This window comes from Odocoileus virginianus, chromosome 11 (assembly GCF_023699985.2).
Source record: "Odocoileus virginianus isolate 20LAN1187 ecotype Illinois chromosome 11, Ovbor_1.2, whole genome shotgun sequence".
NCBI lineage: Eukaryota > Metazoa > Chordata > Mammalia > Artiodactyla > Cervidae > Odocoileus > Odocoileus virginianus.
In genome coordinates, this window is record NC_069684.1 from 15,925,091 (window position 1) to 15,952,743 (window position 27,653).

Consider the following 27,653-nt stretch of genomic DNA (forward strand, 5'->3'; position numbering starts at 1 on the left):
AATAATTTGAAAATAGTCCTCGACAGTCATCAATCAAGTACTTAATCAAGTACTGAGACGACACCAAGGGGTCGGGTAAGTTCCAGCCCGCAGGCCCGGGCCTGTTTCTGTAAACAGTTATCCGGGACCCCGGCTCCATGCGCTTGTTTACAGACCGTCCCCGGCTGCCTTCCAGGTGCAACAGCAGAGCAGCTGTAACGGACACCATGAGGTCTGCAAAGCGTGAAACATTCACCATTTGGAGCTTTCCCGAAAAAGTCTGCCAGCCTCTGTACCACACCAGAGTTTCCCAATCTGAGAAAGTATATATGTATATTACACTACTGGGTGTGTGTGTGTGTATGTTCAGTCATGTCCGACTCTTTTGAGGCTCCATAGACGGTAGCCCGACAGGCTCTTCTTGTCCATGGAATTTTCCAGGGAAGAATTCTGGAGCAGGTTGCCATTTCCTCCTCCAGGGGATCTTTCCAACCCAGGGATCGAACTCGTATCTCTTGCATCTCCTGCACTGGCAGGTGATATATTCACCCACACTGGATTGTTCTCAGGAAAATCATCCAAAAAATGTTATGAGAAGCTTCCCCTTTGTCATCCCTTTTAAAACATCTTACATCCCCAGTACCACACTCAAGCCACACCAAGTATAAAGGGTTACAAATATTCAGATTTTATTATAAATAAAATACTGTTCTTTTTAACATAAAAAATGCCAAGTGTTGCATTTTTTTTTTACCACCCTGGAGAGCAAGACCGTAGAGGTTAAGGCAAACAGCTCAAGTGAAGGCACATGAAAAAGGGCCACAGTTGGAATTTAAAGGGAAACTTCCAGGGAACAGCTGTGTATGTTCCCTGCGACACCCCGCATTCTGCAGCAGCCACCCTGTCAGTTTCATTACATATAATACAGATAACTGGAACTATACAATAATGGCTATATTGCAGGAGTGTAATGAAGGTATCCTTTTATAAAGAACTTTTATTTAAAAAATAAAATTCTGTTTAAAAATATACCACATAGATGGAAAAGGAGAAAAGAACCAACCAATCTCCCCAGTTTCACTGTGGCCTAAGACTTACTGTAATGAATCTGACCCACAGGATAGGTGGGAGAACCACCTTCGTAGTCTATCTTCAGTCCTTTTCCTGCAACCTTGACCAAAACTGGGATGTGACCACATAACAAGAGGAACTAGCTAGGAAACACTGATGTGAACACTTGGCAAGAAAGAGTCATGCCTTCTGTGATGGGAGAAGAGGCCCGAGAGGAGGAAGAGAGTGATGCCAGGTCAAGACACTGCTAAGGCAACTCTGGGATGCAAGGAGAAGACGGAAAGGAGAAGAATGAGGACAGACCACCTCTCCCACTCTACCTATCCATAGCATGATCCCTGATGCCTTACAAGTGCTCAGTAATTATGCACCTCTCTATCAAAATAATCCATCCAGTCCAAAAACAACTGCCAGAAAGGATATTTCCAGCTCATTCCTGCCTAGGCTCACACTGAGGGTGAAGATGGCCTTCAGCACGTTTTCCCAATTTCAGCATCCCCTGTCAACCTGGTGTTCCTGCTCTGGGGCAGGCGTTAAGAACACTATGCTGTGGTTGAGGACCACCAGGACCGCAGTGGAAGAGGGTTCCAGGTACCTCTTTCTCGTGGCTGTGTGTGGAGGAAAGCAGGTGGATGTGAATGTCAGAGAACAGACACGCTGCAAACACAAGGCAAAAGCAGACCAATGGGGAGCAAATCCAATCCAAAGAACGGCAGATGGAAGAGGAGGAGGTATACGGACGCACTGTGCCGGTGAAGAGGAAAAATGAAGTGAAGAAGTGAACGGACAGTGTCATTCCAGAAACAGGACAAGGGTATTTACATAAACTTCTTACTCTAAAATCATGATAAACAAACAAAAAAAAACATTCACACAAAAATATAAATTTGAAATAATTAATAGCACCAGTGTGTCAGATAATAGTTTCTTTCCCCCGCTACGCAAAGTACAAAGTTGCATAGTGTTAAAGGCTATATATGAATCTTGAAGGCGGGCTGGCAGGAGGAGGAAGGGGTTTGTGGCAGAGAATCGTCACGCTGTGATCTTGGAAGAAAATCACAGAGCTGAGGATCAGAAGTTGAGAAGCCCATTAGGAAACTCCACGTAAGGGCCTTCCGTCTACACTTGGAGGGAAGGTCTAGAGGTGGTGTAGATCACAAAGTGCAGGAACTAGATGGTGTTGGCAGCTGCATGAAGTACTGAGTGCAAGTATCTGCCACCAGGATTTGGCAAACAATGTGTTTTGAGGGATTCTATGTGATGGGAACATCAGAAGAAAACTGAAACTGAAAAAAAGGGTCTAATATTTCATCTCTCCCCAATGGAAGAAAAATGGACACGTGGGATCCTGACAATGCAAGTCACATCTAAGTTCTATCCCTTTGCTAGAAAAGACTAGGACAAGGAGGCTTTTGCTTTGTTTGTCAAGATCTTAAGGACCAACCACCATCCTCTGCCAGGTAACAACACTAGTTCCAAAACTAATATACTAAAAAAAAAAGCTCTAAGAATTAGTTTGATTTTGAAAAAAAAAAAAAAAAAAACTTTAGTGGTTATCATATCCCTATTTCTTCTGTATAAATTCCACTTATAGGAATAGAAGGCGTCTGTTGGTGAGTGCAAGCTGCCCGTTGCAGATTTAAAGTATCAGCTGCCCAAAGATCTGAAAAAAGTTTATCTTCCTAGTCAATTATTAACATCTGAGAAAATGTTCGGCCTACTTCTGCAGTCTCATATTCTCCTGGAGACTGTCATAAATCATTGCATCCTTACCCGTGGATGGCTCAGTGTCCTAAACTCAAATAGCTAAAACAACTGATGATGGCTCTCGACATTCTGAATGACCAATACCTTTGGCACAGGAGGTGTATCTCCTTTTTGCTTAAAGGAGGAGGGGCGGGAGATGTAGATGCATTTTCTTTGCCTACAGACTGGATATACTGGCCATCACAATGCTACTGTTAGTAGCCAAACTTTTCCTTCATAAAAACAAGAGTACTGAGACTGAGGAGGTTCTGCTGGCATCAGTGAGAAAGGGAGGGCTACTTGCTCAGCCCTGGCATACAATGGTTCCCACGAAGTGTTTAAGCCACTGTACAGCAATGCAGGATGCCACGTCCTTATGCGACTCGGAAGGGACAGGTGGGTCTGAGGGAGTGCCGTTAAGTGGAAGAGAGACTTTACTAGATAGAACCCTTTGTTCCTGATTCACGATGTTTAATTTGCTTCTCTTTAAAACTTTGTGACTTTTCCTGGTTCAATAGGACAGTGGTGGAGAGCAGCAGAGAGTGGGGGGCAGGGGTCTGAAAAATGCAATCGTCGTGTGAAGGCACTCTGTGGCCTCACAGTGGCTCCCTACGGGGAGATGCTAGGGCTTCTCAATGGACGGGGTGTTGAAGCAGCCGGAGGGTAAGGTCTTCCTGATGTCCTCCAGGTTTCGGATGTCCTTCAGGATGTCCTCGATGTCTCGGTTATAGTCCAGGATGGCAGCCTCCTGCTTCCTGGCTTCGTTCTCCAGGTTGGACACCTTCCTGTCGAGATCACTGACTTTCATTTCCTCTTTGGCTTTGTTCAGGGTGCCTTCAATCTCGTTTAACTTGTTCAGGTCCACTGTGTCCAGCTGCCCTACAGAGTCAGAAGAGAGACGCATTTAGTACAATTATGACATCACTCCACAAGTACTGCCCCCCCCGCCCAAACCCACCAGCCTCTTTATAAAGGAAGACCAGCAGCTGCCATTATACAAAAGCGGCCTGAGAACTAGACACCTAACTAATGAGAACATACTGGACAGCAGAGAGAACTCTGCTTAATGCACTGCGGTGGCCTCGATGGGAAGGAAGTCCAGGAGGGTGGGGACGCATGTATATGTATGGCTGATTCACTGTGCTGTGGAGCAGACACTAACACAAGGTCGGACAACAACTACACTCCGGTAAAAGTCAATTAAAAAAGGGAGGGGGCACTAACAATGCAAACCGAGTACAAGCCCTGACCTAACCCAGCAGGGATGGGTCAGAACGTATAATGAATATTGGGGCTGGATTTTTTTTTTTCTCAGAATATGGTTTCTGTGAAATGTTTTCTGAATATATAGCTACTATGTCCTAGCCCTTACGCCTTACTTGTGGTTTGAAGGTCATCTAGTAACATTTAATCCCTTTTTCTTTTTCAAGTTTATATATGTAATCTTTTTGTCTTTTTGGTGCCCTTTAAAAAACAAAAATCTTTAAGCTAGAACTCTAAGCCCTCAGCTCTTCGATACCAGGGAGACTGGGTTGCTTTGAGGGAGTGTTACCCTGCTCCTGGAGTTAGACTCTATTACAGAAACCCTCCTGTGGAGAATGGCCAGGGTTGAAAGGCTGAAATAATTTTAGCAAAGCTTTGCTTTAAAATTAGCACGAAAAAGAGGTCCCTTTGAAAGGAACTGTTTCTTTTTTTTTTTTAGGAACTATTTCTATATAAACGAAAGCAGACAGCCAGCTGCGGTACTTTATGTATACTATACTTGATTAAATTCTCACAAGACCATGTGACATCAATGATTCTCAGATGTTAAGTAATTTGCCCAAATTTGCACGGCTTACAGGCAACAAAGCAATGATTCCAACCCAAGTCTGACTAACTTTAAAAGCCAACCTTTTCTGCCACAAAAGCTACCTCTTCTAGCTTACTTTCATTTTAAAATCTGCTGGCACATAATTTATTATTCTTCAAAATTAAGACAGATAAAAATATCACACACACACCCCACAAAACGAAACACTGGCCAAAACCAAACTTCACAGACTAACACGTTAAAACAGGATGCCTGCTACCCAGCTGGACTAGTTAAGAGCATCGTGTGCATGCTAAGTTGCTTCAGTCGTGTCCGACTCTGCAATCCTGTGGACTGTAGCCTGCCAGGCTCCTCTGCCAAGCAAGAATACTGGAGTGGGTTGCCATGCCCTCCCCTCCAGAGGATCTTCCCAACCCAGGAACCTGGGTCTGCTACCTGGCAGGCGGATTCTTTACTGCTAGTGCCACCTGGAAAGCCCATTGGTTAGAGAAATTACAGCTTTATAATGCAGACTGGTGTCAAAAGTACGTCTATCCTATAATGCGGCCTGCTCCCTATCAAACTGGATTAAAGGAAAATTTCAATATGCTTATATTTCCTTCAAAACAAAAGCCTTTTCTCTCATTTTGCATAAAAACCATCAGCTCATCAGATTATTCTTTAAAGTGCTCTTTTATTCTATCACTGAAATCCTTCACGTCAAACTCTTTGGAGACACTCTGCCAGCAGGATGAGCTAAGAATGATCACTGCTCAACTATATTATAAACCTTGACCATAAAAGAGCCAGGCTAGCTGGCAGCAAACCTTTAAAATTTTATTAAGTCCTCGGATCACGGTCAGATCCCAATAATACTGAGGTCAGAGTCCATGGACGGACCTAGTGAGTACACGCTGAATTAATACAACTTAAAAGTCATGATTCAGTTTATACAATCTTTGCACTGTAATATCTACTTTTGAGTCAACTATCTCGGATCCCAAGAATAGTACCAAGAATTCAGACTGCCTACAATGACTGCAGTTACTTACCAAGCTGCTCCAGGAGGTCATTAATAAGGTTGAGGAGGTTGGTAACAGAGTTTTTGGCTTTTCTAGCATTGATCTCGGCTTCCTGAGCAGCCTGTGAAGCCTGTACACCAAAAAAGGATAAATAATAAATGATACATTTTCATTTTCTTGAAATATCTTTTCCCAATGAGCCAACAAATTCAATTTTCAGATGGTTTCCCTTCTTTTAACTCATGAAACTATAATCTCTCACTGTAGGAATTTTTTGGGTCATATCTTCATGTTGAGGATGTTGCTATTTTTAATTCACATGATAGTCATAAAGAGGCAGTCGTATGCCTACACTGTATTTGTATTTCAAAGATCAATGTTATTATTTCCTTTTGTCATTTTCTTACTCAAGAAATACATGAAGGTGTATTCAAAATAAAACCCACCAAGCAGAAACAAGTTACTTAAAAAATATTTTTTTGGTTCTCTGTTTCTCCTTTTTTAAAAATTTAACTAAATTTATTTATTTTTCGGCCACATCATGTAGCATGTGGGATAGATCCCCAACCAGGGACTGAACCCATGACCCCTGAAGTGGAAGCATGGAGTCTTGACCACTGGACCACCAAGAAAGTCCCTACAAGTTACTTTTTAAGGATGAATACAAAAACTATTAATATATATTAGAACTAAAACATGTCCTCCAAGACTTGATTATCAGAAATAGCCTATTCTCAGAAAATTTTCATAATTATGTGATGTTCTTCTAAAATTCCCTCTCCCCCTGTAATCACACACATACACACACATACAAACAGACAATACAATTTACATTAAAAAAAATCAACCAAAGGTAAATCTATTTGGGAAAATTCCATGAAACCTGAACAAATATGCTTCTGCATGAGTCACAGGAAATGGCAATGGAAGAGGAAGTGTCTAAGGATCAGAAAACAGATGCTCTCACAAATAAATCTGGTCAGGCTATACACCAGTAACTTTGAGCTTCCCACCACAGAACTGTTTTTCCTAGTTTTTTTCTGGGTCAACAGAAATACAAAACTTTTGGGTAGAGAAACAACGTGAAAATTTTAAAAAGAAAAAGAAAGCAAGAGGAAAAAACCTTCACAAATAAATGATTAATTTCTGTTCAAATCACAGCCGCTACCACTGCATCTTCCCAGGCAGTCTGCAAATATCCTAGCAGAGATGCTGGCCCTTGGACTGCAAGTGATGGCATTTATCCCGCTGTCTGCAGCCCCCTCTTCTAGGAACAACTGTGAGCTTTCACCCTTTCCCTTAAAAAAACAGGTTACAGACTCCAACAATACTGATGCAATTCTGGCCTTTCAGGCTATTTAATTATAAATGGGATAGTACATATGAGGGTGCCCTGTGCTCCTTATAAATTATTTACCAAAAGGAATAAAAGATAAATCTTTTTTCTTCTTTGAGGGTATGAAGATATAGAGAATATATATCTTTCCCTTCTTTCAACAAGTTCTAAATCTCATGTTTCTATGACTGCATTAAAAAAAAAAAAATCCAGACCCTCAGCACATATGAAAAACACATTTTTACTATGTGGGAATTTTCACTTGAGACATGCCTTGCTATAGAAAATTCAGGTAATCCAAAACAAAAATCAAAAAATGCATAATAAAATAAGGTATTTGCAGAGGGATACTTCTGTTATCGCTTCCCTAAGGACTTCTTCACTAAATTAACAAGCTTCGTAGTTCTTCTTTCTATTCCAAGGTGAAAGTGATCTACCATGATTATTTATACAGTCGCTCAGTCAGGTCCAACTCTTTGTGACCTCATGGACTATAAAGTCCATGGAATTCTCCAGGCCAGAATACTGGAGTGTGTAGCCTTTCCTTTCTCCAGGGGATCTTCCCAACCCAGGGATTGAACTCAGGTCTCCTGCATTGCAGGTAGATTCTTTACCAGCTGAGCCACAAGGGAAGCCCAAGAATACTGGAGTGGGTAGCCTGTCCCTTCTCCAGCGGATCTTCCTGACCCAGGAATTGACCTGGGGTCTCTGCACTGCAGGTGGATTCTTTACCAGCTGAGCTATGAGGAAAGCCCACACAAAGGAGTTCATGTCTGTCATTACTGTGATTATAATCAGATTGAACTGGAAAGAAATTATTTCCATTGTGACTCCACTAGTGTTTCAAAAGCAAAATATTGCATAAAACAGAAAAATGGACCCCAGTCCTTCGGGGGACCATGCATTCACAAGTCAATTTTGTTACAAACAGTTATGTATACACATCATCACAATAAATGAAAAATTAAATTGGATGTAAGTTTGGTATGTTGTGTCATCTTCAAAACTGTCCAAGAAACTGGTCTTTGCTAAAGGCAAGTTGCTGGGAGACTAAGAGGAGGAAGGAAATTAACTTATCATTGCATTCCTTTTTTTCCCCTTTCTGACTATATCCCATTTATGAATTACCCATTCAAAAATAAAAATACATACTTTCAAATGTCCTAAAACCTCAAATGTGTAAAACAATGTTTTGCTTTTAATTGAGAGTAGCTTTGGGAAGGAACTCTTGTGCAACCATCTGGCAGAAGATCCAAATTCTTTGCCTTCTATGTAAGTTACTAACCCAATTCTTGACCAGGAAACACAATTGAAAACAGAAGTCAACAGGAGAGAGACTCCTCAACAAGTCAGGAACCTTTCATCACTAAACACCCTTCACTTTCTACTCGTTACCAAAAATTCCAAAATCACTTACCATCCCTGCCATCATCATGTCCTGGTCAGCATCCTCTTGTTTTTTCTTCAGCTCTTTTTCTGCTTCCTGTAGTTGTTTCAACATATTATTCACCTCGTTATCCAGATCTGTAACTTCTGCAAAAGTCCTTTCAGCTTCTGCCTTGGTGCTGGTAGCGTTCTAGACACAAAATAAACAACTGCTGATGAAAAAATGTTTTCCTTTCTCTAAAGTATTCTGCCACTCGAAACTAGGATCCAGAAACTAGGCTCTAAACTAGAACCCAGAAACAACAGGGCAATAATTTGCCCTATAATTTGTACTGTTAGTTGATTTATGTTGTCATTTATTTGGGCTACAAATAACAGTAATGAAAAAAATAACATTACCACCTAACATAATAACATTTTACAAAGCACAGCTATTTGTATCCTTTTATTTAATCCAGTTAATAAAAATTCCTGTTTTATTGTTGCCATTTTTAGTTGGGGTCACATCACTGCAACATTTAACTGGTGTGTACTTTCCACCGCATCACACTGATTAGACTCTTTCACATGGATAATTTTCTATTCAAAGCTAGTCTCATTCTAGTTGGCAGTTCATTATCATGTATAAAAAGTCCATAATCCTGAAATATATCTGCTCTAAATAAACTAAAAATGTGTGTGATTTTCAAACACATGTAAGTTTACAATCAGCTCCAATCTCTCCTTTAAATGAAACAAACTGATCTTTAAGTAGGAGAAAGCCAGCCTAAAGAAGTTATTAAGATGCATAGAAAGGATCCTGGCCTGGGCAGCTACAAAAATTCTGAATAGGTGGGGCTTAGGAATGGCAATATGTTTGTTTGAAAGGGGGGCCGTGAAAAACCGTATAGACTTGACACTCTATATAAGACAGAAAAAATAAACTATCCATGGCAGGGAACTGTGTTTATTTCGAAAGAGTCTGATTTTTTTTGCGGGAGGGGACTCTCTGGGTCCCTGAAGCCACCCCCCTCCTCACAACTCAGACTCCTGCCACTGAGACACAGAAGAGATTAGAGAGTAAAGGACCCTTTCTTTCTTTGGTTGGATCACACAGTATGTGGGATCGAGTTTCCTGACCAGGGATTGAACCTGCACCCCCTGTACTCGAAGCATGGAGTCTTAACCACTGGACCGCCAACAAGTCCCAAGAGACCCTTTCAATAACTCTCCCCTCTAATCACCATGGTTACCTGCTCTAATGCTTGGTTTAAAAAAGAAAAAAGGGAAAAAGGAATGACAAAGATGGAGTAATGTAACTTTACTTGAGTCAAGGAAAAAATGTGTAAGACCTTTCAGTGGCGGGGGCGCGGGGGGTGGGGGTGTCTGGAAAGAGCCTGGAAAATGACTAGAGAATAGATAACATGTGAGCAAAGGCCTGGTTTCGGACAGGAGGGGCGTGCACACCTTCTGGACAGCGCTCGCAATCCTCTCCGCCTCGTGGGCCTTGTTCCTGGCCTCGGTGGCATCTGCGGCAGCATTGCCCAGCGCCTGCTGAGCTTCCCTGGTCTTTTCATTGGCTTCAATTATGGTCCGGTTGATGGCAGGGATTCTCCTTAGGGCCTCCTCTGCAGCCGTCTTGTTATCATTCACTCTCCTATCAAAATCTAAAACAGGTTCAAGGAATGCATTTGAACTAAACTCTCAACAAGCCAAAAGGGAAACTTTCAGGGAGCTGTCACAAGACTTTGTTTTATGAACAATGGAAGTCAGGGGAAAAGAATGAAAACAACATGGACTGAAATCTTAGGAGATCAAAGCTCACAGCTCTATATGGAAGATTCATGGGAATGAACACCTGCTTCTGCAAGGCAAATTCTCACTTGAAGCATTTATTTTCATGCAGAACCGAGGATGCTATCACCTCCACCTCAACCAATATTGAAAGATGCAGCTTATTCTGTGTTTGCTATGTGTAAGGTAATGAGTTGAGATCTTCATGAATTTTTGTAACTGCATCATTGGTATATATTAGAAAACTGAGGACTAAAAAGGTAGATCATTTTTTCAAGGATTCACAGTAACAGTAAGAGGTAGATCAGGGATTCTAACTCAAACCCACTGACACAGAGCCCATACATTCAACCATTATCCTGTAAAGCTTCTGTATTTACAGAACTTATATTTATCAGAGGCAAGTTCAAGGCTATACAATGAATTGAGTGTAGTTGTTTTTTATATTGGGTAAAGAAAGAAAACAAAGACTGAGATGCAATTGGCAGAGAAAATTAAAGATACTCTCAATTTACCAATACTAAGCAGATAAATAGGTGTATCTTGGTTATAAGAAATATACTTTTTTTTTTTGGTTTTCATACCATGGGTAAAATGACATGAGCTCTGGGATTTTTCTTTGAAATACTTGACACAAAAAAGGTAGGGAAGGTGTTGGGGGATAAAGTAAGTGCAGTAAAAATCTTAACTGTTCAATCTCAATGACAGGATTTATTATACTATTATCTCTCATACTGTATGTGGTCAGAAAATCTCACAGTAAAAATCTTTTACAAAAGAAAGAAAACCAGCCTAATGGAGGACATTTACCCTGTGACCTCACCCTCTCATACCTTTCAGGTTGTTGAGAATGTCATTGGCTTCTTGTAAGGTGTTTCGTCCCTTTTCGGCAGCTTCTTCCGCAAGAGCCTTGGCAGCATCAGCTCGGGCGAGGAGTTGGTCAGCAGTCTGCAAACACATGGCAGGTCAGAGGACAAAGCCTCCCAGGTAAAGCCCTTCTCTCCCCTAACAGACCAGGCACCTCCAGGCCATCCCACTCTGACACCAGCCAGCATACAGCAGGTTAGGCCAGGGCATCGGCATAGCACCCTCCTCTGATTTCTTGTGTATTTTGTTGCTTCTGCGATTTGTGGTGACGGTTCAGACACAGCTTACAGTCAGACAATTTCAATTTTTGCCTCACGAAATGAAGCAATCTGCAAAGCAAACCAACCTGCTGTTCAGTCTTTCCTTTCTCCAGAAGGTTCTTTACTTCAAACTCTTTGCCTCTCATGTCCTCTCTGAGGTCCTCGTAATCTTTCAACTTCTGGTCAATCAGACGGTCCAGATCTTCTGCTTCCTTCTTGATTTTATTTGCCTCATTCTATGAAAAGCAAGTAAGATCACATATGTTAGAAAAAAACAACCTAAACTGCCCAAAAGATAGCCTCAGTAATTCTGTAATATTTAGTAGATAGTTTTGAAAAGAATAGCACAGGGCAAGATTTTATGGACTTTTTTAAGAGAAAAAAAAAAAGGTATATCCTACCTATACACAGTGAAATGCACAGTACTTAGTTTAATGAGTTTTGACAAATATATTCACCTGTGTAACCAAACCCCAATCAAGATACACAGTATTTCCACCCAGGACATGCCCTTGTGTCTCTTTCCAGTCCATTTCCCCACCCACCTCTCCAACAATGTGGCTGTCGCTGGTCTGTTTTTTAAATCATCATAGATTAGTTTTGCCTATTGTCAAATTCCATATATATGAAATCATAAGTATGTACAAACCTAAACAGCATATTAAAAAGCAGAGACATTACTTTGCCAACAAAGGTGCATATAATCAAAGCTATGGTTTCTTCAGTAGTCATGTAGGGATGTGAAAATTGGACCATAAAGGCGGCTGAGAGCCAAAGAATTGATGCTTTTGAGCTGTGGTGCTGGAGGAGACTCTTGAGAGTCCCTCGGACTGCAAGGAGATTAAAACAGTTAATCCTAAAGAAAATCAATCCTGAATATTCATTGGAAGGACTGATGATGAAGCTGAAGCTCCAATACTTTGGTCACCTGATGCGAAGAGCCAATTCATTAGAAAAGACCCTGATGCTGGGAAAGACTGGGAGCAGGAGGAGAAGGGGATGACAGAGGATGAGACGGTTGGATGGTATCACCAAATCAATGGACATGAGTTTGAGCAAGCTCCGGGAGATGGTGATGGACAGGGAAGCCTGGCGTGCTGCAGTCCATGGGGTTACAAACAGTCGGACACGACTGAGCAACTGAACAACAATGACAACAGTATGTACATGTCTGAAGAGATTTAAAACATTATGATAAAAACAAAGTCAAGACCTCACACATAAGAATGGAAACTTAACATATTTCAAGTTTAATGTAAAAAATATACCATTTATATAGAACCTGGTGTGAGGATTCATGATTAGAGTACAGGTGAAATAAAATATCATCAATCGCCAAATATTTTGCCTGCCCCAAAGCATCCTGACATAGTTCTTTCATTTAAATCACTATTATTTCTCTTTTGTTCAAAAGCAGATAGTGCCTGAGAGCACGATCTAGGTGTCAAATATAATTTGGATTTAGGAGTGATTATTCACATCACTAAAGGAGTCCTTTCCATTTAATGTTTATACTCACAGGATTATTTTAGCTCATAAGTTCTCTTGTTTCAGGCAAGGCTTTACTGGGGCCCCTGCTGCAGCAGAGAACAAGTAACAGGCTGCCGTGCTCGCTCGTTCACTGAAAGGGGTGAGCTTTCCCTGGTATGGGGTGAGGGCCGGGCTGCACTACCGTATCTAACCTAGAACTCTGACTTTACCAGAGTCAGCGGGAGCTCAGAGGAGGCACTGGGCGGGCCAGCACCCTAAGACCTTATGGAGAAACCCAAACTCAACAGGGCCTGATGACAGCTGAGGGGCAGTCAGAAGCGCGCTCCCCCCAGACAGGGGGCGTGCGGGCGTGCGTTTGGGGGGGAGAGGGTGGGGGCGGCAGGCTGTCAGCCCACTACCTCCAGTGCTTCTGAGTCCACAGGAGTGAGCAGGGCTACACTGGCGTAGATCTCCACCGCTTTGTCACCAGCCTTCTTGGCCTCCTCGTGTACACGGGCAGCTTGCTTCTCCAGATCCTGGGAGATGTTCTTTGCTTGTTCATACCTAAAGAGCAAAAGACATGACCTAATGAAAACCTACATTCCTTTTAGCATCTTAATGCTCACCAGATTCATTCTAGTTTAAATCACTGTGACAGTATTTTCAAAACTTCAAAGAAATGTTATATTAAAATGCTATTATTTAATACCAATACAGCTTACATTTCTGTTTTACCTCATCACTTTATACCATATACCATACGCTTTCTTATTTCAGACACCTTTTAAATATATGTAGCTTATTTTCTCTGCTTATTCTGTGATATTTTTTCTCTTCTCATTTATGCAGAATTTTAAGTATCATGGCTAGTCTTTACCATTCTCTGCTGATACAGCAATTGGATCAAATAAAATCTCTGTGGCTCTAGATCCTTTGCTCTAATTACTGCATCATTTCAAAAGTATGATTAATAAAAGATACCTTACTGCATGAATGTCTGGCCTGGATTCATCAGCATTTAATTCTTCACTGAACTGGTGCCACTTACAAGAACAATTTAAATTATACTCACTTTCTATTAAGCTCTTCAATCTCAGATGCTGTTTGATTTTCTCCTGCTAGCGTCCTCAAAAGCAGACTGTACGCCTCGGCTGAGGTATCACTGGCTGTTTTCGCTACTCGTACAATGTCATCAGCTTCTTGTTTATGGCTACATAACATAACAGGAAAAACAAGTCATGAAACAGAACCTTTTAATAGGGAAAGAAGCAGAATTCAGGTAAAGCTTACCTTATTATATACATATACTGCCGCGGGCAGAGTTCCATAAATATTGACAAGTCTTATACATTTGGAATTTTATCATTTCAGTGGGGCTGAGTTTATAAATAAGCATTCTGTAATTTGAGAAAATGACACTTCCCAGGAAGATTAATGATATAAAAAATAGGGACAAATGCTTTTACTTCTTAAAAATTACTTTTAATTATGGCTATGTATGTTGGCAAGAACTCATTTCTCTAGTCATAAACACAAACCTCAGACCCCGTCTTTAATGGCTACTCTGGTTCCGTTACTACCTAATCTTAAAACCCCTTTGACGATTCAGATTTCTCACATGCAACCTAGAAGAGCAATTCAATGCCAAATGGCAAAGAACACGTCAACTGGGACTGCTGAGTAACTGCTAAGGTTTTTTTTTTCAAGCTCTAAAATTTCATATTACATTGTCACACTGCAATACCTGGCCATTCTTTTTGATCTGATAAACTTTCCTTCAAATTTCATGCAAGAAGTACACCACAGTTAATTTATCTCTAAGACCTAATTTTTCTTGGGAGCTTTCTCTAATGTTTTCAGCTGTCTTGTTTTAATCAGAAAATCCAGCTCTGAAACCATGAGTGTTCTATGAACTAAATTACAGCAGTTCACACACTCACATTTACAAAGAACAGAAAGAGAGCACATATGTTAAAGCAAGAAGCCAATGCAGTTGCTCAGACATTGAGGCTAAAATTCTATCAGGTTTTACTTAAGCACCCTAGACCCATGAGGTCTACTGTTCTGCAATGCATTTATAAACATTTATTGAGTACTTATTATATGTCAGACATTATTTCAAGCACTGGGACTTCAGCAATGAATAAAGCACACAAAAACACCTGCCCTCACAAGGATTACATTTTAGCAATTTTATTTTTTTTTAAATGCTTTAACTTGATGCCTTCTACAATTTAAAGTCTTCTTAAGAAATTGCCTTACTTTTAATCAGGAGTGAAATGATCTGTTTGGCTAATTTTCACGTGTACTATGGGTTGTTAAATGTTTTCTACTGAAGCTTGAAAACATTTTTGTTAAAAATTTCAAAATTAAAAAAAAACAACAACAACGACAAGTGACTTCAGTGGTGGTCCAGCAGTTAAGAATCCGCCTGACAATGCAGGGGGACAGGGGTTCAATTCCTGGTCTGGGAGGATCCCACATGCTGCAGAACAACTAAGCCCACAGCCACAACCACGGAGTCTGCGTGCCCTGGAGCCTGTGCTCCGCAACGAGAGAAGCCTCCGCAGCGAGAAATCCCACACTGCAGCAAGGAGCGGCCCCCACTCACTGCAGCTAGAGAAAAGAAGACGGGCAGCAGCAAACACCCAGTGCAACCAAAAGTAAATAAACAAAAAATTTTAAATCAATAACCTTAAAAAAGCAGCTAAGTTCTGAGCTTCTTATCTATTAAAGATTAAGTTTTCAAAATTAAAAATCTAAATTTTCCTTAGATATATAGGTACAATTTCCCCCACATCATCATATTCTAATATTCAAAATAAATATTCTAATATCAAAGTGAAGGGAAGAAAAGAGTACATGTAGTTCTTTTCAGAGTACAGTACATAACATTTCAGAAAAGAGTAAACTTTGCAGAAGTAATTATGTGGGAAGTGTCTGTGGGTGTAGGATGGAACATGTACATGCCATAACATAAGTCATAACTTAATCATTAAAAAGGGATCTAGAGGTTACCGTTCAGCAAGCTTCCGTGCCTCTTCTGCCAAAAGGGTCATGTTGTTGGGGTCCCCTGTAGACTCTGGCTGAATGATTGACTGAAGAGGAAGCAAACAAAGCACTGATCTCAAAGGGGGGGATTATTTATATTAATAAACAAGTGTCAAAACTATATCTTTATCAATATTATTTAGAGAAAGAATGCCTCTTCATTTAAGAGATCTTCAGTTAATACCAGCATCCTTGACTACAGATTATTATTTCTATTTTTAGCAGAGAATAAAGAAAGCTTAAATTGCCTAGAAGGACCAAAACTAGAGACAGGACCCAGATGTCCTTTGGTTTTAATTCAGTTTGGGATAACTATTTCAAGGCAACCATGAGCAATGTGGCTTTCTTCCTCCACGTTAAGAGACAAATAAAAAGATACACGGAGTCAATTTATCTGCGGAAGCACTCCACTCCCAGTAAAGACTTGCTGTGAATGACCAAAGGACCCTCCCAGTCCCACCTCAGACTGTCCCAGTCACTCACCACGTTGGCGATGGCAACCTTTGCTTTCTCAAGTTCTCTGGATGCGATCTCAATTAACTGCTCTGTGCTTTCTACCCGGGAACGTGCTTGTTCAGCCAAGTTTCCGGTCTCTCCAATGGTATTGCGGATATTCTGTAAACGGCTAATCTGGCTGAATAAGGTGTTATTCACTCTCTGGAGGCGATCCATCAGATTTTGGTCTACATCTGCAATAGCAGTGCAGAAAAAAGTTCATAAATTATCTGAAGGGGGGGACACATCATCTCGTATGAAATCTGAGGCACTGCTTCTCATCACACTTCCAAATATAGCATCTTTCTGACAAGTTTCCCGGAGCCATCAGCAGAGCTGGTCAGTCCTCACTGTGCCCAGCAGTACCACCGCTGTTACATTCAACCATGGTCTTCGATCGTGTTTAACTGGAGATGAACACACCATCTCTCCCACTTGGCAACGAGTCCCGCCATTCTTACTCCACACAGCATCCCAGTCTTATACAATGGCTGGCCAAGAGAAGACACTCAAAACATAATCTAATGGAGTAAAGATTTTGACACTCCAGTACATGCAAGGTTGAATCATAAAAATACAATGTTGGTAAAAGCACTACCAGCCCTGAGAGCTGGACAGTTTTCTAAACTAGGAAAAAAGTCAGTTCAAAATAGAAGTTGAAATACAGCACTTTAAATTCATTTTTAAAATTTTATACTAAGTAGACTCTTGCTGCCACCCCACACATCCACGTAATTTCAGACTGATCTCTGTTTTTGAATAGTTCTTCGAATTGTTCTTTCTTAATTTTGCCCATTCAATTTAAACCTCATAGCTGTACCCTAATCAATCAAGAAACATATATAAGCCCATACAAAGATAATTCTGACATTATTAAAATTCTCACATGTCATAAGGTTATATTAATATACAGGAGCCATTAAGTCAATCTTATTCAAACTGACCAGTTCTTAATTCTGCATGATGCTAGTGTTGGTATCTGAATTTTCCAAGGTATGTAAAAGAGATAAGAAGTTGAAGTCAAGATCAACAAAGGAATAGAGGCTTGGAAAATAGCATCTTGGAAGCAAGGTCACCCAATCAATATACACACAAAGATGATAGACTGCGAAATGCTCATCTAACTACAGAATGACCCCGTTCAGAGATTACTTAAACAATTCTCTGACAACCCAAAGATTTTTAACAAAATACAAAATAAAAAGCAAGTTGAAATCATGGAGAATCACTTAGATTTAGGAAGCAGCCAATGAAGTTACAGAAGCCCCTTCCATTTCAGGCTCCAAGAAGGTAACCTAGTGATCTCTCTGGCCAGTTCTTTAGAGAAACAACAGTATCCCCCCAAAAGGGGAAGAGATAACCTAAGTGGATCACTTCAAAGCCCTCTAATTCCAACTGTCCACATGTACCACATAATCTCCTTTCAAAACTGAAGAATAAACACAAGTTTAAACTGCAAATGAATACTTAGGGAGAGTCTGAAAGGATAAATCATTATGAAGACATTCTTATTCTCAGCTAGTTTGAACCTAAGTGGGAAAAGTCAGCCAGGAACCCCATGAACCAGGACTCAGTGGGCATGGATTTTAAACCCCAGCCTCACTCTGGTGGCTCCCAAAGCGAGCAGAAGCAGGAATCCATTATGAGGTGGCCTGAGGGGGAGATGCGGTGGCCATGGCTCCTATTAGAGCTTCGTCCCACAGAATCATCCTCTCGGGCAGAGGAAAGGCTGTAGTCTTTGTGGCTGAAAAGAGCCCGATGTGCTGCGGCTGCACCGAGGTGTGGAGCCTGGATGAGCGGCAGTGCCGGCCAACCTCCCTTTCTTGCCCCTGACTGAGCTCGAGATGCTGGCACCAGAGCTGCGTGCCACACCCCACCTCTCAGGTGGCTGACCAGCGCTTAAGAACGACCACCCCACATTCAACTCTTCAACGGATATGGCAGGACAGATATGAATTTGTTGTTACAGGAGAATACGTTAATGGAAAAATGTGTGTCAAAATTTGAAAAATTAACATTCTAAAAAAAAACCCCACCATTATTTATACAGAACAGGAAACCCATAAATTCTTCTTAATCTAGGTTTAAGACTTAAAATGTAACAGCTGAAACAAAAAACATGTTTTTGACATCTCATTTTATTTTTCCATTTCTAAAAATTTACCTCATAGAACAATTTCTGGACTGTCCTACAAAAATTAAACAAACTTGCCCAAACCAGATACATCCAATTTCTTCCTTCTATACCTCAATCATTTTATAAAATCTTGGGGACATTTACAACAGGAAATAAGCAATATATTTAGTTTTCGTTGACCTGTACCCTGACAGGAAGACTTCTCTAACTCATGGTGGACATGGAGTCAATAGGGAAGTTGATCGTTGCGGCCCCAAGTGTGTTAATGTTAACGCACACTTGCTGTGAGTATCTGGCGGGCACCTGGGTCTCAACGATGGAGAAAATCCACCCGTACCCTGACAGGAAGACTTCTCTAACTCGTGGTGGACATGGAGTCAATAGGGAAGTTGATCGTTGCGGCCCCAAGTGTGTTAATGTTAACGCACACTTGCTGTGAGTATCTGGCGAGCACCTGGGTCTCAACGATGGAGAAAATCCAACCCAAAAGTAACCTCAGACCAACAGTGAGCACCCTGATAGAAGGATTTATAAAATGCTTGGGTTTTAACATCTAGCCATTTTGATGTAATGGGTGAATTATTTTCTGCTTGGTGTATCTTAAAACAGTGACAAATTCTGTTCTACATGTTTAACAAATAAAATCATTCATATTCTAAACATAGTTTAAAAACTGAGAAAGCATTTTATAAAACCATACTATTTAACCTTGAACTAAGAGCCACATTTAAAGATGGCCCACCTCACGGAAATTAACCACTTATTTAACTTCGTGTACCTTTGACATCCTGGGCTTCACGAAGGAGTTCGGTAACTTCTCTCTCTGCTTCCTTTAGTCTATCCTCAAAGGCTTGATCTGTCACCATCTCATCCCCAGTTCCAAGGTTTGCAATGAGATTCTCTAATTCCCGGAGTTTTGCTCGATGATCAGCAACCTAAACATAATGAAAAAGGAAAAAGGAGAGGTAGGATATATAAACATTCCTGAAGAACTTGATTGTACTTCCTGCAGAAATAATAATCAAAGCGGTGCTCTATAAGTGTGGAGGTCTACACACTCCATGTATGTAAACTTTTAAGTAGATAACATGTGTAGTTTTTCCTCATTTCTCTGGTTTCAAAAGAAAAACTGTCAGGCTGATTCCATTGACTTTAAACTCTGCAAGCTGATGATTCTCCAGTTCTGATCGCTCTCTCCTGTTTGAGATTACTTTCCTGATATCTCCAGTTGGCTCTCTGACAGGTATTCTCAACTTAACATCCAAAACTATACCCTTGGTTTTTTTTCTCTTAAGTATGTATTCTCTGAATCATCTCCGTCTCAATAAGTAGTGCCTCCAACTACCTTAAGCAAAACAACCCAAGATCCACCCATGGTTCTTCTCTTTCCCTATCCTGACCCTCTCTCATATCCTGCCTTGTTGAACACACATATTTATCTAAATTCAGTCTAAGTGTTCCCTTTTGCCCTATTCCTAACCATCCAACTGCATGAAGCAGAGTGTTCTTGAAGTATAAACTGAACTTCCCAGCTTAAAACTCTTTAGTGCACTCCCATTGGATTTTGAATAAAATCTGTATTTCTTACTCTGGTCAACATGGTGCAACATAAGCAGTCTCTAACGACCTCTCCAGTCTTATCACAACCATTCCCTCTTTTTTCAGCAGGATCCAGATACCCTTAGAGCTTCAAGGCCTCTGTACCCCACGTTCCTTCTTCCTGGAACAACCTACCTATCACTTCTCCTTTGGCTTGTTCTTTCTTATCCTTAAGATCTCACCTTAAGTGAGTTTCCACAGAGGCTTTATAGAAAGTAGTTCTCCCCAGTTATTCTCTGCATTCTTTCTTATACTTATCTCAGTCAGTATTTAATTTTTATTATGTGTCTCCCAGTCAGCACTTGAGCCCTTGAGAACAGGGGCTAGGTCTATCTGATTCACCATTTTTTCTCTAGAGCTGAGAGCATAGGAAGTGCCCATTCAACATCTGCTGAATGAATGAACGCGTGCACTGTTGACAGCTGACCTTATCCTTCACCAGCCGGTAACAAGCTGGACATTCCTGACAGCCAGGCCAAGACCGATTGTAGAAATAGTTCTCTTCACACTGGTCACAGCGATTCCCCACAAAGCCTTCTCTGCATTCACAGCGACCATCATCCTTGCACTGGAGGGAAAGAGACCCCTCAGGATGACAGTCACAGGCTGCAGAATAAAGGGAAAAGGGTACATAATAAGGAAAAAACAGGAGTGCATTTTCTTTAAGCTCAGACTGATATCAATAAGCCAACTGTACTCTCATTATAAGTAGATGCTTAGTGAAAAACAGGCTGATTTAGGAGAATTTAACTGGTTATGCCTGCTCAGCAGAGAAGACAGACATTTTTAAAACAACAGTATTTTTACAGTGAGCATCTTTTGGAGGGGGCACACTTCCTATGACTGAATAACTGTACTAATTAGTCTATGAAGTAGAAATCAGTTCATTATAGAAAGTGCCCTTTTCGTGCACTTCCAAGAATTCATCTCTACCTTCATCTCTCCAACCGTTTAATTTTTTCTTTCTCTAAGGAACCAGAACACCCAAATGCTAGTGCTGATTTTCCATTATTTTGTAGTTTGTTTACTCATGTTGTTCTCTGAACGGAGTCAATGACCTATGCTGCATTCCACAGGAGAAACGAAGGAATTCAGAAAGCAAAAACCCAAACTGTTCTGCGGCCTAATTCCAGGCAAGTGTTTATGCCAAGGAGCAGCAGATGTGGACATGTAAGCGCACCAAAAGGGCCCCAAGGGTGGGAAGCAACTGCAGTCAGTAAGTCAACAAACACGTCTGAGCAGAGTCCCTCACAGCTTCATTATCTGCACGAAGAATGTGATCAATTAAAAAGTTTCATTAAGCACAGGAGGCGGCTCGGTAATCAAAGGGTAATCACTTGGAAATATGAAAGACCAGAAAAAGGAAGAATCAGAAACACCATAAAAGAAGACATAAATCAGGTGGCTGCTCAGAAACCAGAGAGGCTTTTGGTCCTCTGAGTTTTACAAATGGATCATGTTTCTGGAATAAAGCATCTCTGAGGACTTGGGTATAGCCCTGACTGTGAGCCGTAGGCCTACATGGAGGCTGGTGAAATGTTTAGGATTCACAGTTCTAACGGGAATGAGAGGGGACTGAAGACCTCTATGCCACCCACGCCCCTTACGTTTGCAGCCTTCGGGTCCAAACCCAAAGTGGTTGACCTCACAGCGCTCACAGTGCTGACCGGTGATGCCAGGCTGGCACTCACACTGGCCACTGTGGATGTCACACTGTCCGTTGGTGGAACCCAAAGCGTGGCAGTCACACCTAATAAATGAACACATGAAAATTCTCAGGTAAGAAAAACAGACTTTCAGCAAACCTTTCTTTTTTTTCTTTCAGCACAGGACTGATACAATTTTGTATCAGAAAACAGAATGTTTTAATGATGACAGATGTTAAGGGTTATTATACCCCCACGGTTCCAGTAATTTTCATGAGCTCTACTCAGATCCTCTTTTTCTAACCTAACCCACACAAATATGGCTGTTTCACTACTAAACCCACTTCCTATCACTCTTCAACCTGGCACTGCATGGGCGCTGGGCTGGAGCTTTGAAAACGGGAATTCTCAGCCTCTGAAACCCTAGAAAGTCTGATTCTAAACGTCTCAGAAAGGACTTTATAATTTGCATTTTTTTAAACAAATGTTGCTCAGGTGATGCTGACATAGCTGGTGCCACTGCCTTCCACTCTCTGCTCTCATTACTGCATTACAGCTCTCCAGCATCACCTCTAAAGGGTGCCTTGCCTATTTCAGGCACTCAATTCCCGAACAAAGCCAAAGCAACTGCGGAAATATAACTTACAAAAATGCACCTGTGACAATAAAAGAAAGCCAAGGTTACCCGCACCAAAGGCACCCGCCGTTTTACCTCTCACAGCCCTGCCCGCTCTGCAGGTTGTAGAATCCGGGGTCACAGGCGCCGCAGTCCCGGCCGGTCACGCGGGGCAGACACTCGCACTGCCCGGTCACGGGGTTACAGCTGCTCTGCTGTTTCACCGTCCCGTAGGGGTTGCAGTCACAGGCTACGGCAGGAAGACACAGAGAGCAAAAGATGCACATCACCCGAGAGGAACGCTCACGTGTAAACGACACAAACAGTCTTTCGACTCGTGCTGTCGAACACAGCAGCCACCGGCCACCAGACGCAGGTGCACTGTCAGTGTGAAACACACACTCGACTTGGAAGAAGCAGTGTGGGGAAAAAAATGTGCATCTCAACCATTTTTTATTGATTACTTGCTGAGATGATAATACGTTAGATATGGTAAATAAAATACAATGTTAAAATTAACTTAACCTGCTTCTCTTTATTGCACTGTATCTACTAGAATAATTTAAATTACGTGAGTGGTTCGCACTATACCTCTATGCAACAGCGCTGCATTAGACCAGACAACTGTAAATATTTAAAGAGACCATGCAGTGACGCTCAGGATGAATAAGTGTAACTGCGAGAGGATTTGGCTGATGGCTGGTTACCTTTGCATTTGTCTGCTGGATTGGGAGCCAGGGGATTTCCAAAAAATCCATCTTTGCACCGGTCACAGTAGAAGCCGGCCGTGTTATAGATGCACTTCAGGCATTCTCCCGTCAGGCGGTTGCAGTTCCCAACTGCGTTGGGATCGATGTTGTCATTGCACTGGCACAGGCGGCAAAGCCTCACGGGGCCATTACTACCCAGAGGGTCTCCGAAGTAGCCGTCATCACAGAGCTCACATCTCTTACCTGCGTGTGAGACAATCTGATGTTACCAGAGAAAGGCCTTAGATGTTTCTAGTGCCACTGGTTACAGACAGCCTGGAGCAATCACCAGGCATAATGCTACCCGGGGCCATGGACACGGCACTAGCCTAGGAGAGAAGTCGACCTGGGCTGCAGCTCTGGCGCGGTGCCCGGCCACGGGGGTGGACACATCTCCATTTCTTCAGAAAGACAGCACCCAGTTTGCCTCCTTCTCCAGCTTTTGAGGATTAACTGAAATCATGCCCTAAGAGTGCTTTATAAATGAGGCTTTACTAAACTTTCCAGCCCCAAGGGTTGGCACATTCACCCGTGTTTGTTTTTGTCAATAACATTGAGAAAACTGAAAGATGACACTTTTTGTAAACATGGTTTTTTAAAAAATATTTATTTGGCTGCGCTGGGTCTCAGTTGCAGCACACGGAATCTTTTGTTGAGGCGCACAGACTCTCGAGTTGCAATGCATGGGCTTAGTTGCCATGTGGTGTGTGGGACTTAGTTCCCCGACCAGGGATTGAACCCATATCTCTTGCATCAGAAGGCAGATTCTTTACCACTGGACCACTGGGAAGCCCCTGAAAATGACTCTTCAAATCATTCATTCCTTATACAACAGAGTTGAAAAAGTGACACTCACTCAGTCACGTCTGACTCTTTGTGACCTCGTGGACTATAGCCCACCAGGCTCCTCTGTCTACGGAATTCTCCAGGCAAGAATACTGGAGTGGGTTGCCAGTCCCTCCTCCAGAAGGTCTTCCTGACCCAGTGATCGAATCTGGGTCTCCTGCATCGTAGATACATTCTTTACCATTTGAGCCATCAGGGAAGCCCCATATAGCTGGTTTGGCAGGATCATTTTCTTAAAACATAAAAGGCATCTACTAATCCTTGTTTGAGCAGTGTCAGCCGGCAGAGAGAGACCTCAGAGATCATCATTTGCTACTCATTCTTATTATGAAGAAAGGAATACACAAGCTAAGAAATTTGGCCACAACCAAGCAACTAATAATAAAAGAGACAGAACTAGCATTCAGGACTCTTCCCACTACATTAAACTCACTGCTCCTCATCCTTCCTTTTCCACTTGCCCATCATTATTAGCTCAAGTTGTGTTCTTGTTATCTTTGTACCTAACTGGGCCTAAATTAGCCTAAACTTCTTTTGGAGAAATAGGGGTTTGTTCATTTACTCATCCCTTTAACACTGCCTGAGCATCTATCATGCACAGACTGTTCTAGGGCTGTCCAGGGTGACGTGGAGAACAGGGTGGATGAGGTCTCTACTCTCACAAGGCTTGTGCTGCCCCTGAGGCAGATGAGTTCACAGACAAACAAGACCACATCAGATAGCGACACACGCAAGAAAGTTAAAACAGAAAATACGATGAGAGAGACAGGTCAAGGGCTACTTCATATTGGGTGGTTCCTCTGTAAGAGGAGCTAATTGGGATGGCAATGGAGAGACACAAGAAATAAACCATGATAACATCCAAGGGAAGAACATTCCAGAAAAGCAAGATGAGCTTGTGGAAGCAGTCAGAGCAGCCATGTAGGGCACAGTAAGGAAACTGGGTTTAAATTAAAGTGCAATGAGGTGCTATTGGGGGGAGGGGGGTGTTTCTAAGTGATGAGATCTGAGACACATTTTAAAAGTATTATTTTGGCTGCTGTATGGGGAATGGGTTGTAGGAGAGCAGAGTGAAGCATGGAGGCAGATTAGGAGGCTATCTCAGATGAGAGATGACCATGGTGTCGAACAGGGCGGTTACCAGTCAAAGTGGTAAAGAGTGGTCAGATTTGAGATAATAACACCTTCTGGCTGACTCCTAGAAAATGAAAGAAAGAAGAATCAAGGATAAGCCTAGGATTTTAGCTTGAGCAAATAGGTGGATGGAGATAAAGACTAGGGAAGGAAGAGAGTCAGAATTGAAGACAATCAAAGACCTAGCTTGGATTTGCTTAAATTTGAGATTCCTTTAGCTGTCTGATTCAAAATCACAACAGAAAAGATTTGGCACCTTCAAACTACCAACAGTTGAGCAGAGTTAAGAAAGACAGCATCTACAGAAGGCAGGGGAGAGTGCTGAGACATCTCAAGTAGAGTGTAGCACTTGGGATAGTAATGCAGGGGTCCATAACCTGGACCTCAGGGGGTGAGCAGTTACCAGAACCTAATAGTTTCTAACTTTATCAGAAAGAGCTGCTTGGAGAAGGTCACCTGCCAAGAGCCGAGAGCCCCTTCAGAGACCGGGCCTTGGAATACATACCCTGCCCTCCTCCTCTTTTCCTCTCTGATGTGCTTCCCACCAAGCACAGATGGCCATGTGCTGCAGCACACACAGGTCTCATCAGGGTGGAGCAGCGCAGAGCATAGATACGGAGGGGCAGATGGAAGGCTCCCCACCCACCATCCAGGTAGAGACAGCAAGTAGGTAGCTGGCCCTCGAGAGAGCAAGGTCAGGGCTGAAGACATGGATTTTCCAGCTGTAAGCAAGGAGGGGCTTTTGAAGCCTAAAGGTGAGAGGTGTTCACCTAAGGAGAGAATACAGATAAGAAAACCCCAGGCTGAGAAACAGAAGTGATCAAAGGAGACACAAAAGAAGAGAAGAAAGGGAGAAGAAAACCAAGGAGAGGGAAGAGTCACAAAAGGCCAGAGGAGAAACTCTTTGGAGCAGACGGAGCAGTCAGCAGTGTCCAGCGTTGCTGAGACACCAGGTCAGACGAGGGAGAAAACGGACCACTGCCTCTGGCAAACAGACACCACTGGCGAGGAAACAGAAGGTCTGGCTGGGGACGGTGCAGGGCGTGAGGGCAGGATAGCTGGGGACGGCGCAGGGCGTGAGGGCAGGGTGTTAAAGGGGCGGGGAGCTAGAGGCCCTTTTGCCTCTGAGGTGAATACAACAGTCTCCAGACACGAGATCCTTCTCCAGCGCAGGATTAAGACAGTACTTTAGTTCTGCTTTTTCATCAGGTAATTTAGCTAGTTTAGATATGATCCATATTTTAAATGTCTTAGGGACTTCCCTGGTGGTCCAGGGGTTAAGAATCTGCCTCCCAATGTGGGGGACACAGGTTTGATCCCTGGTTAGGGAGCTAGGATCCTACATGCTGTGGGACAAATAAGTCCATGTGCTGAAACTATCAAGCCCACGCACCGCAACCAGGGGGAAACCCGTACGCTTCAACGAAAGATGCCCTTGCCACAACTAAGACCTGACGTAGCCAAAAAGAAACATTAAAATGTCTTAAAACCTGTCTTGAATAAAACTCAATTGAGAAACTTGCTAGAAAAGTCAAAACAGAGCTACATGGTAGCCCATAAAAGCTCTCGTTGCAAAATATCGTCCAAAGCTATAGCTAGCCTGCCCCTTTGTTTCAGAGTCTAGGATGTAGGTTCTAATCCAGGCGGTACTACTTACATGACTTGGGCAATTTATAGACTTCTCTTATTATCCTTCTCGTACCAGGAGAGGTGTCTTTATTCTCCTTTAGCATTCCTGAGTGCATTTCTTTATCTGAACTAACCTCACTGTATGAAAATGATCTCTGTGCTTCCCTCCACTTTTAGACCCTGGAGAGTAGGGACCCTCCTTTATTCATCTTCATAATCCCAAAGCCATGCATTCAAACAATTTTGTTGAAAAGACATTAATATTATTCATTTACCTGAAAAGATCGTTTTAAGTATTAAACGCAGAAGCAAATCATGCACAAAGATCTCAGTGACTATCATCAGTCACTCATATCCTTCAACAGTCTTCTAAGTGAGGAGCATCTTACTTTGCCCCTGAAAGTTCTATTCATTTATTTAATAAATACTCGCACTCATTCAACAAACACATGCGCCAAACACTATTTCAGGTGTTAGGGATACAAAGCTGAATAAAGCAGAGCAAAGTCTCTGCTTCAAGGACCTTAACTCTGAGGATGGAAGGGGGAGATAAGCAATAAACAAATGAATACACATAAAAATATCGAGCAGCTTAAAAGTGCTATAAAAAGCAAAGCAGGATGTAGGAAAATAAAGAGTGATAATATTGTTCTTTTTTAACAGGTTCTGTGCTGGTTTCATGCAGACTTCTATATCCTAATTAACATCCTCAAGAATTGCTATAGATCATTTTCTTCAATCCAGGTGATACCTCACAAAACAAATGCAGCTGACCCTTTAACAATGCAAGGAGTGGGGGGGTTGACCGCCCCCCTGCACAGTCAGAAATCCACAAATAAACTCTGAAATTCCAGCCCCCACCTTCTGTGGTTCCTCTGTATTCACAATTCCACGTCCATGGATCCAGCCAACCATGGACTATAGTACTGTAGCATTTACTATTGAAAAAAATCTGCATATAAGTGGACCCATGCAGTTCAAACCTGTGATGTTCAAGAATCAACTGTGTATTTCACAAATGTTCTGTGAGAAGCATTTAATTAGTGACT

The 27,653-nt window shown here is 42.0% G+C and overlaps 1 protein-coding gene and 1 long non-coding RNA gene across 4 annotated transcripts in view; one reads left to right on the plus strand and one right to left on the minus strand.

Annotated features, from left to right (window-relative positions):
* Positions 1 to 644: 644 nt before the first annotated feature.
* LAMC1 (laminin subunit gamma 1) overlaps positions 645 to 27,653 on the minus strand; it is a 116,701-nt gene continuing 89,692 nt past the window's right edge. The window contains exons 14-28 of the mRNA XM_020898457.2: positions 22,954 to 23,199; positions 22,343 to 22,496; positions 21,592 to 21,734; positions 20,412 to 20,590; positions 19,164 to 19,320; positions 16,237 to 16,442; positions 15,721 to 15,800; positions 13,775 to 13,912; positions 13,122 to 13,266; positions 11,319 to 11,468; positions 10,939 to 11,053; positions 9,779 to 9,978; positions 8,364 to 8,522; positions 5,641 to 5,740; positions 645 to 3,675 (exon numbers count right to left, since the gene is read on the minus strand). Of these exons, the coding sequence (XP_020754116.2) occupies positions 3,419 to 3,675; positions 5,641 to 5,740; positions 8,364 to 8,522; positions 9,779 to 9,978; positions 10,939 to 11,053; positions 11,319 to 11,468; positions 13,122 to 13,266; positions 13,775 to 13,912; positions 15,721 to 15,800; positions 16,237 to 16,442; positions 19,164 to 19,320; positions 20,412 to 20,590; positions 21,592 to 21,734; positions 22,343 to 22,496; positions 22,954 to 23,199 (2,429 nt within the window). The 3' untranslated portion in view covers positions 645 to 3,418. The remainder of the gene's footprint in view (positions 3,676 to 5,640; positions 5,741 to 8,363; positions 8,523 to 9,778; positions 9,979 to 10,938; positions 11,054 to 11,318; positions 11,469 to 13,121; positions 13,267 to 13,774; positions 13,913 to 15,720; positions 15,801 to 16,236; positions 16,443 to 19,163; positions 19,321 to 20,411; positions 20,591 to 21,591; positions 21,735 to 22,342; positions 22,497 to 22,953; positions 23,200 to 27,653) is intronic.
* Positions 3,750 to 27,457, plus strand: LOC110140183 (uncharacterized). 3 transcript variants are annotated; one of them, XR_011490273.1, is made up of 4 exons: positions 3,750 to 3,985; positions 10,946 to 11,092; positions 12,787 to 13,981; positions 27,268 to 27,457. It is a non-coding gene; the product is annotated as an uncharacterized lncRNA (long non-coding RNA). The 3 variants fall into 3 exon arrangements; XR_011490274.1 differs by having other exon boundaries at positions 12,787 to 12,862; XR_011490275.1 differs by having other exon boundaries at positions 3,750 to 3,963.